Source organism: Hirundo rustica, chromosome 6, assembly GCF_015227805.2.
Source record: "Hirundo rustica isolate bHirRus1 chromosome 6, bHirRus1.pri.v3, whole genome shotgun sequence".
Classification (NCBI taxonomy): domain Eukaryota; kingdom Metazoa; phylum Chordata; class Aves; order Passeriformes; family Hirundinidae; genus Hirundo; species Hirundo rustica.
Window position 1 is genome coordinate 10,886,362 of NC_053455.1, and position 17,546 is coordinate 10,903,907.

At 40.8% G+C, this 17,546-nt stretch overlaps 1 protein-coding gene across 5 annotated transcripts in view; it reads right to left on the minus strand.

The window, feature by feature from the left end:
- WDR20 (WD repeat domain 20) overlaps positions 1–17,088 on the minus strand; it is a 45,725-nt gene extending 28,637 nt beyond the window's left edge. For all 5 annotated transcript variants that reach the window (XR_005701472.2, XM_040068309.2, XM_040068310.2 and 2 more), the window contains exon 1: positions 16,811–17,088. Coding sequence is in view for 4 of the 5 variants with exons in the window: in XM_040068309.2 (XP_039924243.1) it covers positions 16,811–17,059 (249 nt within the window). In the remaining variant the exon portion in view is untranslated. The remainder of the gene's footprint in view (positions 1–16,810) is intronic.
- Between the last annotated feature and the right edge of the window lie 458 nt (positions 17,089–17,546).

The window sequence follows — 17,546 nt, forward strand, 5'->3', positions numbered from 1 at the left end:
AGCAGCCATTCTCATACTGGAGAACCACCTTATATCACAAACCTCAATGGATTTTTCCTTTTGTTTAAAATGGCAGGGTAGTAGGGAAAACTTCTTTGCCAAAGAAGTACGTAAAAAGCTACCAAATAAAGAGAATGCACACAGATGCGAGGAAAGGAGTATATTCAATTTATAAGAACCTACATTAGAAGAGCAGTCTGTATCTGACACTATCTTCTCCCCTGTGAAAGAAGAGTTTGCATTCATGTCAGAAAGGAGAATTTGCTCCAGGAGTACATTTGAATGAGAAAGACTGATTCCATTAAAGCTTGCTCCCGTGGTGGAAAACTGTGCTGTTCCAGTGCAAGGGGGGCCAGGTAACTGGCTAATTCAAACTTCACGGATTAACACTAGCAGGGCAAAGCCAAAGCATACTTGCTTCTTTTAGTTTCCATTTTGAAGAAAGATCCTTCTTCAAACATTTCTCTCAAACACATGATCATAAGAAAATATCTGTTTTAAGCACACAACATCTTTTCCAATTCCTACAAAACCTACCAAATACCTCAGCATAGTAAAATTTTATATAAAAGTAAGTACAAAACAGATTAGGAAAACCAGAAAAAGAAACAGGCTTACTGCTCATATTTTTCAGTCACACTACACCATATGATTTTTTTTAAAAAAACAAAAAACAAAGGGCTGACCGGTAACCAGTTCAGAAAATCTCATCCTTTACTCTGCTCATGGTTTAAGACAGGATGAAATAGTTCTGACCTTCAGTGCCTGATGTATAAACGGAGCCTAGAATATAGAAAACCACCTCCAAGAATACACAAAATACAAAATTCCCTCCTAAAGCTTCCCCACAAAACTACTGAGATACTCTAGCATCCATTTAGTCACCATTAAACATCTCCTGTTCTTTCCATGATAGCTGCCAAGTGAGCTGTACAACTATTTTTTCACTGAACATTACTGCCTCCAGCTCTTCAGTCTCTTAATAGTCCTTTCTTGTCCTGATCTGAAAGCCAGTAAGGTGGCCTCACTGGGTACCTCATAGAGAGTTGGATTTGTATCACTAAAAATAAATTGCCTCCACTCTGTTCATCTGGCTCAGCCCTAAGAAGCTTCTGGAGGAAACATTCTGCCTCTTGTTAAAACCTATTCTGTACTTCCCTTAGGGTCTGCAGCCTATCACACTACAGTATTTTCATTCTGCAGTTCAACTATTAGTGACTGCTTACAGCAGGACTGGTCAAAAAGCAGGATCCTTCTAATAGTAAATTTTTGCATGATTGGGATTTGTGGAAGTTTTGGTAATGTCTCATACATCCAAGGAAGGTTTTGTATTATTTATTCTCTCTTCTTCCTTTTAGTGATTGTGACAAAAAGGCTATTTAGTGACTGCTTTGCTCAGAAAACTAAAATCACACACTTCTTTCTCCAGTTTTACATTAGACACCATCCTTTTTGTAGAGCAAGCGTTAAAAATCACCTTCAACACAAGCAACCAGAATTTCATACAATATTAAAACCATCTTCTCAATGCCTAATACAATGGCACTAAAGACATGCTTTATTTCTATTGGTAAACCTCATTTGATGCATCTTTGAATTGCATTTATGTCCTCCAGACTTCAACAGCTGTATCACAAGCTGGCTCAGCTTGTAATCAACACTAGACTCTGTTTAACGTCTTTTCAGTTGTATTGCTGAAGCAAAAATTCCCTATGGATTTTTTCAATGAATTTTCACTTCATCTATGGTTGCGATATCAGCTTGTTTCTCCTTATAAAGTAGTTACATGAACAGTGATGAGTCCCAAAGTTATTATGAGCACCATGTACATGCTCTTGCTTCTCTGTATCAGCGTCACCAATAAATTATTTCCAAAACCACTCCTAGAAGGCCTCAACTTGAAGGTCTCTTCCCAATGGTTGTCTCAGATATAAAGAACCAAGCTTTTAATTCTCTGATCATTTTGTAACAGAATTTCCAAGTTCTCAGATGCCCTCATTTTAAATATCTATTATTCCACTTCATCCAAGGACATGAACTTAGTAAGTGACAATTCTCCTTCACTACCAAAGTGTTACGCTACAAAGGTTGAGCGCTTGAACTTCAAATAAAGCTGACTATATATATACATTAAAAATTAATGTTTTCCCACCACAGGGAGACAACATTTTATTTTCAGCAAAACAAAAAAGAATCCCTAACACAGAAGTCCACAATGTAAGAATTTCAAAAGCTAAAGTAGAAAGGGGATTGTTTGTTGTTGTTGTGGGGTATTTGTTGAATAGCACTCCTGCATGTTTTTCTCTATCTGAATATAAGTCAGCTTAAGCCTTGCAAAAATACCTGCCTTTCACTCAGCCAAAGGCAGTCAGAAGGTTTTTAGCAGAAACTTTCACTGTTAGCAATAGAGTGAATTAAAAAGCAACTGATTTCAGAATACCACAGAGCATTCCAAATATTCACAGGCACTAAATAAAGTTCACGCTGGATTACTACTTATGGACTGTCACAAGCTGTGCAAAGACCATATCACTTTCTGTAAAGGCACTGAAGCACACATTTTAGTCTCTTTGCTTTTGAGGAACTGAGAAAATGAAGTGTACTGTAACAATTATCTCTTTCCTTAACTATGCTTCACAGTTATGTTCTCCAAGTCTCACTTAATATTTATGCTTAGTTAACTATAATTCATTTCTCAATAGTTACAATTTAGTACCTTATAACAGATTCATAGCTCTAAAGTAAAAATGTAATAGTTACCTTTCTGATCTCTTTCTTGCTCCTTATTCTCCAGTGGATCCCTTTATTTCCTCCTACTCCTACAGTCTAGTCACACTGTTGCCTACACTTAAAATCAGTCCCTTCTCACCTGTTTTTAACACTGAGTGAGGCACAGTTCAGATGAGTTTAACAGAGATAAGAATACATGTACTAGATGTAAGAAACAAATTAAAATAAGGAACATACATACGTAAATATCAAATGGATACTAAGTAAAACCACACATTCTGGCACAATTCAGCAGCTGTACTCATTCAGTTCACACACTCAGCTGCAACACTTCTTAAACACTTAGTAAGTTACTTTCACTGGGAGTTTGTTTATATTGGCCCAGTTCTGCAAGCAAAACTGGTTAAAAAAAACACCATACCTGTTAAATGCAACACTTATTTAAATTAGAGCTGGTAGACTGCTTTTAGATGGAAGCCAAAACATGGAACAAACTGGAAACATTGCAATGACTTAATGGTAGCGTCATCTCTGAACTGATCATCTCCTCCCCATGCACACACAAAAGTGACCTGACCTGTTGGACCAGTGTTCTTAGTCACACATTCAAAGCTACTTTCACTTTACCGTTGAATCCTATTTTTTTCTTTTCTAAAACGTTGGTATTATTTTGTTACAATATTGGAAATATCGTGCAATACCTATCAACAGCAAACATTGAGGCTGACTGACAAAAGCAAAAACTGCTTTTGTTTTATCTTTCACATGATTAGATATCTGAGGTATCTTTAAATTACTTAACACAAAACTAAGTGTCATGTTAAAAAAGTAAGACTGCTGTAGCTTCATCATTTAAGTTGTTTAAATTTCATCTCCACTAACTTTAAAAAGATCAAAATAGAGAAACACTTAGAACTTGCCTTTGTGAGTGTTTTCTATGGCAAAAAACCCCAAACACCTGCAGTCCCTTGACAAAACCCTAATGTTTTCTGATTTTAAGAGTGAAGATTAAAGTAGAATATTCCTCTCTTTAAAGGTATTCAGAAGTACTGAAACAAAAAAACAAATACAGAGACTTCAGACACAAAAAGAACGAATGAAAAAACCCCACCCTGGCTGATTCAGGGAATCAGCATTACAACTTATCTAAATTTATTTACTTGAAATTTGCAAGCTATTATATGATCACAATTATTAATAAATTAGACCAGGTTCAGTTTTATATAGACTTGTCAACAGGCAGAAGTGGAATAGAAATTCATACTGCATAACAACATATTCACTATAACTCCACTCATTATACTAATAACATACAGACAAATAGATAGCAGTGTGGTAGACTGGTGGAAACTCAACATGCAACTATCTCAAAGTTTCTCCCATTCCCTTTTCAGCTCATAAGAAGAAAAGTTATTTCTTTAGGAAGGAAAAAAAATTAAAAGGCAAGAGCAGCAAAAGCTGAGGATTATCCGTTGCTATAACAAAAGAATGTTTTAGTCCAACGGTGTAAACTAAGTGCTTGGGAGAAAAAAATTATCTGCTAAAGAAAGCAGTCTGAATAATTGCACACCGCATTGCCCTGTTGCTATAGAAACTTACTTCACTGTAGCAGTTAATTGCTAATCAATTTATAATTTTTCATTATAAAACTCAATAGAAGTCAAATGCAACACTGTCACGTCCGTTCAGCAAGTCCAATCTTCTGGCTACTGTTGGATTTTGCAAGCCCTACAGGAATGCTGGACATTTTTGACACAGTGTTTTTGTCAAGCCCATAATTCCATCATGTTGCAGCATGTTAAGAAAATATTACTAGAACAAAGCCCTAATTACTTTAGTACTAAAAATAAGATGAAGCTGGCTCTTATCCTAAGAGCACCAGAACAGTCCCACCGAAGTTACATCAGTAAAATACTGCACGAATGTAAAACCTGTGCTCCATAACCAGGATGAGACCCATTGGTTTATGCTTTTGTGGTCACATACAGTGACAGACAGATGAAATAACACATTTGCTCTAACTATTGTCCTGTAGTTGTTAATTTGCAATGCATCTTCCTTCTGGGGCTGAAGACATTTCATTACAAGCCAGCCTAACAAGATGAAAAGTGTTACAAAACAAACATAGCTACTAGCAAACAATATCAAGGGCCAAATCCCTAAAACAAATATAGTGAACTCTGATTTCCCACAATCCCATGTGTACAAGTTCTAGGTTATCACCCAATCTGAGAAGCAAAATCCTCCTTCAGAATTTTTAGAACAAAAGGCACTATGTTCCAAATTCAGGCACTAGCTTTCGCAATAAAAATATTTCTTTTAAAGTAAGCAAGGTATTAAGATATTTTAAGTAATAATAAGCGTTGGCAGTTTCACTGGTATAGATATTATGTGGAAAAAACCCCACAACCTTTTGCCTGCTATTAATAATTTTCTTTAAAAATTACCATCGAAGAGCTGAAAGTATTCCACGTGCCAAACGGTCACACAACACTGTCTCTTTCCTCAGGCTGATTTTTGTCTCAGGCGTGGGAGGGAGCGATCAGACTGTCCATTGTCACCGACAGACCTCACAGACACTGCGCTGCCCACTGAGGGGCCAGTGCCCACATGTCAGGCGTTTTGCTCAAGGTCCTCCCAGGAGACTGTGAGGACACCCAACACAGCCCAGCTATTAAATCATCCCACCACTGATAGGGGTATACTAACACCAGGCACGCTAGGGATCTGTGCAGTCAAAAATGATCGTACCTTTAACCACTGCTGATGTTTGCACGCTGTCCAAATCTAAACTCTCCTTTACATCGATTTGCACTGCAAGTGCCACAGCTGCAAGATACCTACTAACCAGAGGAGATAGAAATGAAGAAAGGTTCCCAGATGAGTGAAGAAAAAGCACAGCAAAAACTCTTTCTAGGCTCCTAAGACTGGGCTTCTCCAGGCCCTGATCTTAGCAGCATTCCCCTTTGGCTTTCTCTTATGTACACACAATGCCTCTATCGGTTTAGGACTAACAAAACACAATACACAGATCAACCCGATCAATGCCAGTCCAACGTGTTTTTGCAGAAGATACGTGGTGGGTTGACCCTGGCTGGATGCCAACACCCACCAAAGATGCCCTATCGCTCCCTTCCCCAGCTGGACAGAGGAGAAAACAATATAGTGAAAGGCTCATGAGCTAAGGACTGGAAGAGATCACTCACCTACTACCATCGTGGGCAAAACAGACTCAACTTGGGGAAAGCAACTGAATTTATTACTAAGAAAATCAGAGCAGCATAACAAGAACTAAAAACAAACCTTAAAACTACCTTCTCCCTCAACCCTCCCTTCTTCCTAGCTCCACCTCCTCCCCAGCAGCACAGGGAGACAGGGAATGGGGGTTGTGGTCAGTTCATCACGCGTTGTTCCTGCCACTGCTCAGAGAGAGGAGTCCTTCCCCTGCTCCAACATGGGGTCAGTCCCAAAGGACAGAGTTCTCCATGAACCTTTCCTATCTGAGTCCTTCAGGCACAGCCTACTCCAGCAGGAGTCCCAAGTCCTACCAGGAAGCTGCTCTCACATGGGCTCCTCCCTCCATGGCTCCTGGAACCTGCTCCAACCTGGGCCTTCCACAGGTTTACAGCCTCCTCTCAGGCATCCACCTGCTCTGATGTGGGTCGGCTCCACGGGTTGCAGGTGGATCTCTGCATCCCTGTGGCCTCCATGGGCTGCAGGAGTACAGCCTGTCTTACCATGGTTCTCACCACAGGCCAGAGGGGAATCTCAGCTCTGACACCTGGAGCACCTCCTGCCTCTCCTTCTGCAGTGACCTTGGTATCTGCAGAGCTGTTCCTCTCACATGTTCTCACCCTGCTCTTCTCTGGCTGCAAATACATCTGCATAGTAACTTTTCCCTCCTTAAATATATTATCACAGAGGTGTTACTACCATTCCTGACTGGCTCAGCCTTGACCAGCAGCAGCAGGTCTGTCCTGGGCTTCTCACAGCAGCTTCCAAGAGAAGCCCCCAGAACCTGGCCACACAAAGTCAGTACAAGGTGTTACCTATTGTTCACAGGGAACAGAGACATCAGCGTGCAGCACTTAGAGCAGCTGAGCAAGCTGCAGTAGCTCGTTGGTAACCAGTACTTTGTCACCCTAAAAATGAGAAGCACAGATCACCTTGAGCATCATTAAAGGCATCTTAACCTGGGCATTTGTTTGAGTTCTTTAGAACAGTTGTTTGCCCCATCTTTCTGATTTAGAAGTGCTAACATGTGCCCACGCTTAACCATCCCAGATCCATCTAGAGATTTTACAGAGGCAGCATTTTGGCTAAAACACAGAACTACACTTAAACAGTCACTTCATTGGCACAGAAGCTATTCTGCCAACGCTGTTAGGTCAGAAACGTCACCTGGAACAGCATCTTAAACTCAACTCTGAAGGTGTTAGCAAACAGTTCATGACACACAGACAGAAGTTATTCTGTACAAGGAACCACAGTGCCACTGCTGAAGGCAGGAGAGGCCATGCTGTGTGTTAAAGTGATGTGAATGTAACTGGACAGCCGCCTTTAGAGGGGAGGGAGGACAAGTTCACACTGAAGTAACAGCAACAACAACATTTCTTGAAGTCACCTGTTGAGGCACACAGCTCATGTTATTAAACAGCAATAATTCTCTAGTCAACACAAGCATCTCACTTTCACAAGCTGCACCCTGAATTTCTGAAATTCTTCTTTGGGAAAAAACCTCCTGGATCAATACATCACACTGAACAGGCACACTTAAAAATTATTATTTAATTATTTATGGACAGTAAAATAATAATTCAAACTGACACAAAATGACAATGCAAAATGGGCTCCAAAACAGGTAAGAAATACTACATTTGGCAGTATATGATACCAAATTTCAAAAGCGGCATTGCCTAATCATGCAACTATTCCTGCCCTCATAAACTATTTTTTTAAAGACAGACCATCTTGACACCTTAAATGCAAACAGGTATTGTAGGTCTCTGGCCCATTCTTTTAATAAAAAGGCTAAAGAAAAGCAACCTCCAGAAATATTTTCATTTAAAAATTAAGTCTGAAAATGAAATCCAACTGTTTGCTATTATCTAGGGAAAAATCTGAAGAAAAATGTACACTAAGCCTTCATCTATGGCTTCACAATATGGTATTAAGTTGATGTTAAGAAACAGCATTTTCCATTCAAACCACTAAAATATGCAAATCCAGACATCTAGACCGTAACTTAAATCTTAGCAACGTGACTTAAAAAAACAAATCAGTGCAAAGTTATTTTTCTATAGTACTGACAGTTAACAAGAGAAAACCAGAAAAATCAAAACAAAAGAAATCCTTTACAACTTGTGCCAAAATTTCCTTTCAATGACAGCTTCAAACATGTATCACAGTCATGCTCCAAAACCCACCTAAAATATCGAGAAAACCTGCAAAAAACCTTCCTAAAGGTCTTAGAAGAGCCATACAAAAAAATCCTTAGAAATAAACTGCCACATTATATTGGGATGAGACTACAATTTCTGGGATTCTGTATTTGTTATGGTTATGTCTGTAAATTAGGAAAAGAAGACATTTATATTACTGAGATTCACAGAGTTAGTTATCCCTGCGATTGTAGCCCAGGGCAGGCTAAAGTGTCCTTAAGGCATTGTTTAAATAGTTTTTTCCAGCAGACTGGTGGGTTTTTAACACACAGTTCAATGTATATTGGTATCCATTCTCTCTCCTGTTGTCATTGCTCCCTCTTTCTTTAGCTGAAAGGGAGTATTAAAACCATAAACTTGAGTCCTCTCCGACTTCATGTGGTAACACTTCCCCAGAAAAAAGTATCTAAAACTCCTGCTAAATAATATGTTTTTAATTACTATGAAATCTGGGATAGTGAAGTTTGTTCATAACTTGCAATGTTTTCTCCCTAAACCAGAGTACTCCCAAGCTAAATTTCTTGCTTAGACTAGTATTTTGTCTGACACAGCACTTTACAATCTCCAGTTGTACAAAAATATACACTATTAAACCAACAACTTCTTAATACAGTCACCTTCCAAACCCACATGGAATTAAAAAGTAGTAACAAAAAATTATAAATATTATTTTTTACCATTACAGCCATATGTAAACATTATGATTAACGCATGAAATTAAAGAACGAATGTAGCTGGTAAACCAAAACTGTAATCAATTTGCAGAACGTATCCATTAGAGATCTATCATTCCATTATGAACAGCTGGACTGAATAATGCACAAGAAATCCCAATGCACGGTACAACACTGCCACTGGAAAGGTTTCAACTGCAGCAGCTGGTGGTCCTGCCCACAAAGACCAGGGGGCTGCATCCAGTGCACCAACAGCTGCCCAACAGGAGCCAAACAGGCAACAGCAGCTGCTTTGTTTCAAGGGGCAAGAAATGGGTGGGATGTAGATGCTAAAAAATGGGCTGTCTATTCACTTGGGCTTAAAAGCGGAGTGAGCTAAGGAAGGAAAAATACTCTATTTCCCATAAGGACACAACCAAATATTATTACTTTAAGTATAGCACATTTAATGTAATGTTTCTTTTCCTTAAGCCTTCTAAGAGGAGAGATAATGGAAATATTAGGCACTATTTAGCACTAAATGGCACCACTTTCAAATAATAATTTGTGCAAGTGTGTCAACTCATAGTCATAGCAACTGGATATCAAGTGGCCTTTGGGTACGCGTCCTTCACAGGAAAGTACTTCAGATGGTTCCCTTCAGCCAGAAAACTACAATAATACTTTAAACTAGGGCATTAAATTCGATTCTAGAATGTCAAACAAGCCAATTATGGCTGGCAATCCTCTCAGAGGTGGGTCTAGGCAGCCTTTAATTAGAGTTTGAGGCACCTTCAATGTACACTTTAACTATTAACAGTTAACTACTTAAATATTTTGCAGACTCCCAGATGTCAATGTATAATGCAAACTCCTTGTAATTTAAGCACATAGCACAATAATTTTATAAATATTCTGACAGAGGTGCCCCATAAACTTTCCATGGGCACGGAAGTGTTTGTTACAAATGACCCCTCTTTGCATCTGTGAAGCATTATGACTAAAATTTCGTCAGTCTGCAAAGAATAAGTGCCACAATTATTGGCTTTACACTAACTCAATTTCCCCAACTGAATTCATGTAAGTGCAGTATTACCACAAATGCACTTCAATACAAAACAAAAACCTCCAAAATTATAACTGCTGTAGCAAAAAACGCCAACCAAAGAAGCACACAAAAACTCACTGCCTGTAAAATACTGCATCCCAACGTGGGGGTTTGGCCAGCATAGCCCAGCATTCACTGTCAAACACAGCAGCCAAACAAGCAGTCACAGGCAAATGAACAGTTACCTCAGAGAGCAATCCTTCAGCCAACACAGTGCAAGAGCTCACTGAAGTCAGAGTTGTGACATGGGCTTGAAGCACAGACTAGGACAAGAAAAAGCACTATAAACTAATACCACTTCCTACATAAAAATCATCTTGCAAGCTCTGTCAACCATAGATATTCCATCTTCCTCCAGAGCAAGAAACACTTAACAGTGTAACTGTCATTTGAAAGCAGCTTTTTAGTCTTTTTATCTTACTCTAGCCAGTCCTAGTTGCTCTGTACAAGCCTCATAACAAAATTAAACACTGAAAGCTACCTACACATCTGTAATCTACGTTAACTCCCCACTGTTTCCTTCAGCAGTGCTGTTGGGGAAAAAAAAAAAGGTATTACTAAAAATTCTACCCTTCAGGAAAGACTACAGGAGTATTTGGTAACATGTCTGTCAGTCTCTAGTACAGCCCAGCTAGAATTAGGAAAGATAGTACCTATCTACATCACAAAACTCAAAGTGGTGAATACTCCCATCCATTAAAAACCTGAACCAAATTTCCAAGAGGCTCTCAGATACCTTCACAACCACAGATCCAGAGGTAAAGTATTACTGATCTAGCCACAATACCTCCATGAGACTGGCTAGTCCAGTCCCAATGTAACAACTACTATCCAACACAGAGAGAAGAATAACTCAGCAAGAAATTAAGAGATTTCTTGAAAAAAGGGAATCTACAGCACCCTTTTAAAGAGGGACAGAATAGAGTCACATCCAACACACCTGAGAAATGTGAAACATCAGCAGCAAATCCACCACATGGTTTTTAAGTTCTAGGAGAGATTATCATGTATAGATGAGAGTACACATCAAATTTTTGAATAACATCAAGACTGGAAGGATTTTTTGCATTATGCAGCAAGGAACTGGAAATAGAATCACTCTCAAATAATCTTAATAGAACAAAAGTCCATTAAAATGCTACATGGCATTTATAAACATCAACAAAAATCAAGGAATGGATAAAAACGGAGAAAAGCAGCAAGTATGATAAGAAACAATCCAAGTGAGTCATCACTATAAGCAGGATTCAAAAATGTCAACACTATTCAATATGTTAGCAAGAAAATTAGAAGACAGACACAGCAAGCAACAATTCTCCCTCACTCTGTGCTGAACCCACAGTGCAAGCACTGGGTCTAGGTATGCTATAACTACCACTAATACAAGACAACAGAAGCCAACTGAGGAAAGCAATGAAACATTTGGAACTCATGATCCAAGAAGAATGGTTTAAAGAGGTGGATTTATTTACCTGAAAAACTGAGTGAACAAATTAACAAGTTTTTAAATATGCAAAAGCCAAAGGCAATAGTCAACTATCCTCTATGTCCACATTAAATAACTGCATTCACTGCATGCAGCCTGGTTTGATTTCTCTTTTTTCCCTTAGTCAGATATTGGAGGAAGAAGAAAGAGAACTAACACCAAAAAATGTTATTGAAGGAAACTGTGGAATTTTCATTAGTGCAAGTATAAGGACTAGTCACTAAAATGTAGGTATACTTGCCTCTGCTTCAGACCTACTGTATCTTCCGAGATTCTTACAGAACTCAGCCTTTTAACAGCTCATATATGCTATTAAAATGTACTCCTGTTTCAGAGGCCTGACACAGCTTGGTGATCTCTAAGTATGCAGTAATATAAATTCACATTGCCACCACATCTCGAGAAAACATGATGGTTTTCGCCACATGTCCCAGCTTCCAACCTACAACTGCCTCATACTGCTCTTCTCAGAGCAATATATTAAGCACAGCGACAAATGTCACCCATTATCATTCTGTCACTGCAACAAGTTCCCAGGTGAACAGTCTATAGAATGAAAGTCACCACCAAGGATAACACTCCTCAACTGCACAAAAAATCAAGCCAGACACAAAAAAAAGTAATTTTGAGAACTGCAAAGGAATCCTATACATCAGTCTTTTTACTGATAAGCACGGACTACCAGTATGCCAACTCTCAATAAAAGAAGTTGAGATACAAGATTATTTTCATTCCAGTACAAATATAATTTCCAAGACACTTGCTCAACAAAAGCTTAAAAAAAGTCAACAAATTCTGCCCTCCATGCCACCATCAACCTGTGCTTACCACCTATGTATGTCTCTAATCCAACACAACTGTAACATACTGTAATATTCCATAGTTATTAACAAACTGCTTGGTTAGGTAGCTGCAAGAAAAAAGTCAAACTACAGGTGAAGCCTCTTCTTCCAACAAGGTGATCTCAAAAAATGAAACAACTAATGTTAAGAAAGCCTGCCACATGTTACCAAAGAGTAGAGCGCCAGAATTTAGCTACAATGCAAAAGGTTTTACGTCATGTAATAAGCTACACTATACATTCAAATTTCATCACCGCCAATATATTAGGTAAAAATTAGGACTGTGCACCATGCAACACTATTGCTAATGTGTACTTGTATTGCAATGACAGCTGCAGACTAATTTGCCCAGAAACTTTTTCAACATATGGAGAATAACACATCACGCACACACAACCTCTATAAGGAAAATGCACAAGCTTCCTAGCAGGAAGGGAAAAGGACTTGATAGTTAATGTCAGCAGCAATCTGGAAAGCCTTGCCTTGTCAGTCATTCCTAAGGCAAGGAAGATGATATAGGACTCTTCTTTTCCAGCCTAATGAATCAACTAATAAATCATTTTGCAAAGCTAGCCACAAACCATATTTGAGCCCTTCAAGACAGTCTCATAAGCAAAAATCAAGTAACAGCCCCCACTTCTAATTAGGGGCTGGAGGAAAAAGCAACCCACCAAGAGCATCAGAGCATCATAATTTGAACAATTTTTGAATTATTGTGTTATATTCTCACTCCATAAAGAGGGAAATGCCTAAAATAACAGGGAAAGCTTCCTTTAACACCTATAACTCTCTTAATCAAAATCAAGTCAACAATGCCTCAGGAACAGATCATTCCATAACTGACCTAAGGCTGAAGCAGAGGCTTTATTCAAGAGAGCTCCCCTAAGGCAGTGGATCCAAGCAGACAGTCCAGGCCACTGAAGGGTGTAGGGCCCCTCCAACCCTTTCCTTGCTGTCACTGTACTCTAAGTACAGTGTGCCAATCGACCCCAAGATGACACTGCTCAACTCACCAAATCAAGAGGAAATCTGCCCAGAAAAACTGCAAGTACTTTTTGCTGCTGGTTTAGCAAGCTGGACTAGCTCAACCAGAGGCTGAGCACTGTCAAAGCCAAGGAGACAGGAGCACACTGCCAAGAGGATCCTATACTGCCAGTCCATCATTTACAGCTGTCACTAGACCAGTTGAGTTCATGGAAATTTACCCCTTCTGGTTAATAAGAGATCTCTGCACACATCTAACCTTAATAAAGAAGGACTGAAAGGGGAAGTCCATTGACACTCAGTGCAGTTAAGAACAATTACATACTTATCTAAGGAAAGCAACCACATCTCCCTCCATCACACTTCTTACTAAACTACAGGTCCATGTCTTTCTTTCTCCAGGGGACCCAAATCAGAAAATAGGAGTTTTCTGGAAGTCTGCATTGCTTTATAGACACAAAGAGAGCTGCAATGCTTTAGTATGAAAAAAATGTCCTGGATCATAATTGATGTGCTTTGTATGACACAGAAAACATGAAACACGGTAAAATGTTTCATGAAAACAGTAAAATTTAGTAGTAACATGGAATCACAAAATACTAAAAACTCAGCTTCCTTCGTAAAGAGGGGAAGGACGAAGCTGGGAGAAAATACCTTTTTGCTTTGAAAAGTCTCTAGAGACATCTGGAAATGCAGTCTCTCTACCAAACCATTAGGATTGGAGTACAAATAGACCATCTCCACACCACCGTCCTGGATGCTAGATCTAACTTCACCAACTGCCTTGGAAGAAGGATCAAGGTTACCTGGAAACATTTTTCTTTATGTAAGTTAAATCTCCTAAGACAACACACACATCAGCAGTTCACTTAAAAAGGTGACTTACAAACCAGACATTGCAGACACAAAGCATTTAGAATTTAAGCGAAACTAAAAGAAGAAAGATTAGCATTATTGATGTCAAGAAATACCCTTCTAAGTGGTTTCTTTGACTCAATATTACATTATTTATTCTTAGGTGTCACTCTTCCTTAACATGTACTGATCTGCAACGGATTACTGATGCAAGAACTATCTCAGTACCTAATGGACACGGTCACTGAAAATACAGTCCTGGTAGTTCTTCCACTCAGTTTAGGAAAAATGTTGCATTTTCCCATCAAGAAAAGAAGTCTTAAAAATTTAAAAAAAAAAAAAAAAAAAAAAAAAAAATCACAGTTAGCTGATGTATTCACACAGCACAGCCTCATTAAATTCAACTCAATACTCTAATATGACTTAGCCAGAATGAAAATCATGATCTTAAAGTAATCAGGGAAACTTTTTAAGGAATATGTAAATAATTATAAACAGTGAAAACTGAAGTTATCAGCACCTGTATTATGCCAAGGAGCACAAACAGGTTGGTCTTAAACACATCAAATCCCTCTCCCCATTCTGCTCCCAGGAACAGGAAGGAACACAGAATGTGATAGTCTACCCAGTTTAAGGCAGAATTACATCCTGTCCATTTAGGTAACAATAGCTCTCTCCCCTTTATGATAGCCACAGGATAGAACTTTTGATTCTGAAAAATTCACGTGATCAGCTGACAGGCTGTCAGCCTGTTCCTGTTTCATTTTCTTACATAGACAAAACAGTTACTTCCAACTGAAGTTCCAAAATTAATTCCAAAGCAGCAAGTATTGCAGATATAAGCTCTTTCTTTCGGTTCACTTTACTAAAGTATTATGCATTTAGAATATACAGTATTAATTTAGGTAGTTAATACTGTAAAAGGTCATTGAGATAAATTCTGTCCTAACAATGTACTTTTTCTCTGAATAGAGTAAAACACCTCTCATTGTCACAGGTATAAATGCCTCAGAGCTCATGAGTTCACAAACTCAAATTTCTCAGTTACTGTATATCATACCAGTAGCTTTTAACATCTAAAAAGCTATCCAAATACTGAGCTCAAGAAGATTTTTGTAACTTGATGTAATTATTCCATTCCTTATTGTCAACGAAGTTCCAGGCTTTAGATTTTTATTTTTCAGAAGTGTGGTAAGAGATGACTAAGAGAACTTGCAAGAATCACATGTACCATTACAAAACTACATAAAGGCCTGCTCTGTGAGCTAAGTGAGAGAACTCTGCAGCTACTTTGCATGGAAAAAACAAACACAGCAGGACCCAAACACAGCAACAATTTAGGATATAGATTTTCAGAGATACTGCTCCTCAGGACACCTTGTAAAGACAGCAACTTCTTATAAATTGCAAATACTGCTTGATACTAAATACTCCTTCTATGCTTAAAGAAGCCATTGTCCAAGCACTACTTGAAACATACTTAGATTATTAAAATTCAGGAGAGGGTGAAACTAAAATACACACAGACACACTTTTCCATATAATTATACAAGACATATCAGATCTGTTAGGTCACAGTCAACAAACAACCATGCAGACTTTAAACTCCTGCTGGCGCTGACATTTTATATAAAGTAGGAGTGCTAGGGGCACTACCCTAGGACACAGCAGATTCAGGCATAATTTCTTGCTCATCCACGAGCTTCCTGCACAGCCTCGTGTGAGTCTCTAGCTCCCCGTGCCCTCATCCCATATTGAATGGTGGGCTAAGAGCAGGAAGATTTCAAGGTACTCACATGATGGCAGCTGAGACCCAAGCACGTAAAATAACGAATACCCACTATTTGAAACAAAACAGAAAGCTGACATTCATTATATCTGTGTTTGCATCTATTACGAGTAACATGCGTTCACACAGCATGGCAAATTCCGAATTGTTCTCTGAATCCCGTAAAATCAAGGGTTTGTTCATAAATATGGTGACCTGAGAGATCAAATGCATGCACTGTCCTGCATCCAATAATGACAAGCGAGGAGTCTCTCTCCAGTACATCATTCTTTCTCTCCTGCAAAAGCAACTTTCTGTCAATTATCTGATATTTAAGACTCATCTCACTGCACCACTCCCATTTAGAAACAATTCTAAAATCAACCCACATTTCTAAGTCATAACAAAGGCCTAAAACTGCACCGAATGCTTTAGCCATGCAGGCAAAGCCACGAAGATCCTGGAAGCAGGGATTTGACACCACCATAATCACAACAGGCATTAGTGTGTCCAGCAAATTCTGACCTGAAGCAGCAGGTGAAGGAGGCCCAGGGAGGGAAAGCCAACCCTCATTCCCGCACGACAAGGAGGGCTCAAGCGATCGCTCCTCTGCACGGGGCCCACACACACAGCTCCCGTCGGTAATACCGTATCTGGAGCAGCCCCGAGCACCGACCTAGCGCCGATGCCCTCACACCGCCCTCGGCCCAGGCCCGCTCTCCCTCTCCCCAGCCGCTACCTGGTTAACCGGGAGATCGGCCGGCGCCGAAGAGCCGCCGACCCCACGGCCGCGGGGAGGGGGGACAGCGAGGGAGGGGCGGCCCGGCCTCTGTCCCCCGCCCCCGGCGCGGTCCCGCGGCCCTGGGGCTCCCGCACCCCGACGGGCGGGCAGCGCAGAGCCCCCGCCACTCCCCGCCCCATCCCGGCGGGGGAGCCCCGGTACCTTGCGGACCCCCTTGTAGATGTAGAAGTAGAGCTCCCGGCCCACATTGAAGCAGAGCCGGTCCCCGTTGCCGCTCTGGTCGTTGACGTTGACGAAGGAGACGCGGACGGGGTTGGAGCCCTGCGAGTTGAAGGGCACGCGGTTAGGCCGGCTGTACTCCGAGTGGCTCAGCAGCTTGTACAGCCCCTCCCGAGTGGTGAACTGGGTCTTAATCTCGTTCATCTCCTTCCCACCTCCCTCCGCCGCCATCTTGGAAAGGAGCGCTCATCCTGCCCCAGTGCCCGGATGTGCCGACACTGCGCAGCCGCCGGCGCGCGCGCGGCCCCTGCGCGCGGGGGCGACGCGCGGGGGCGGGGCCGGCGGGGCCTGTTTACCGCGCGACTGCGCGCGCGCCGCGCCCGCGAGCCACGGGGGCTTGGAAAATGGGCGTGGCTTATGGCTGGGGCGGGGCGTGGGTGGGAGTGACGGAGTGGCCATGGCGGGGGTGGGTCATGGTGGGAGCGCAGTGGCCTCCGTGCTCAGCCTTCCTGCGCCAGCAGGGTCATCCCCGAGCGCACAACTGCATCCAGAGCCCTTCGGGATGTCTCCAGTGAGCGGGACTCCACACCCTCTCTGGGCAACCTGTTCCAGTGCATGGTCACCTCACAGTAAAGGAGTTCTTCCTCATGTTCGGGTGGAACTTCCTGTGCACCAGTTTCTGCCCGTGGCACCATCGATAAGAGCCTGGCTCCATCCT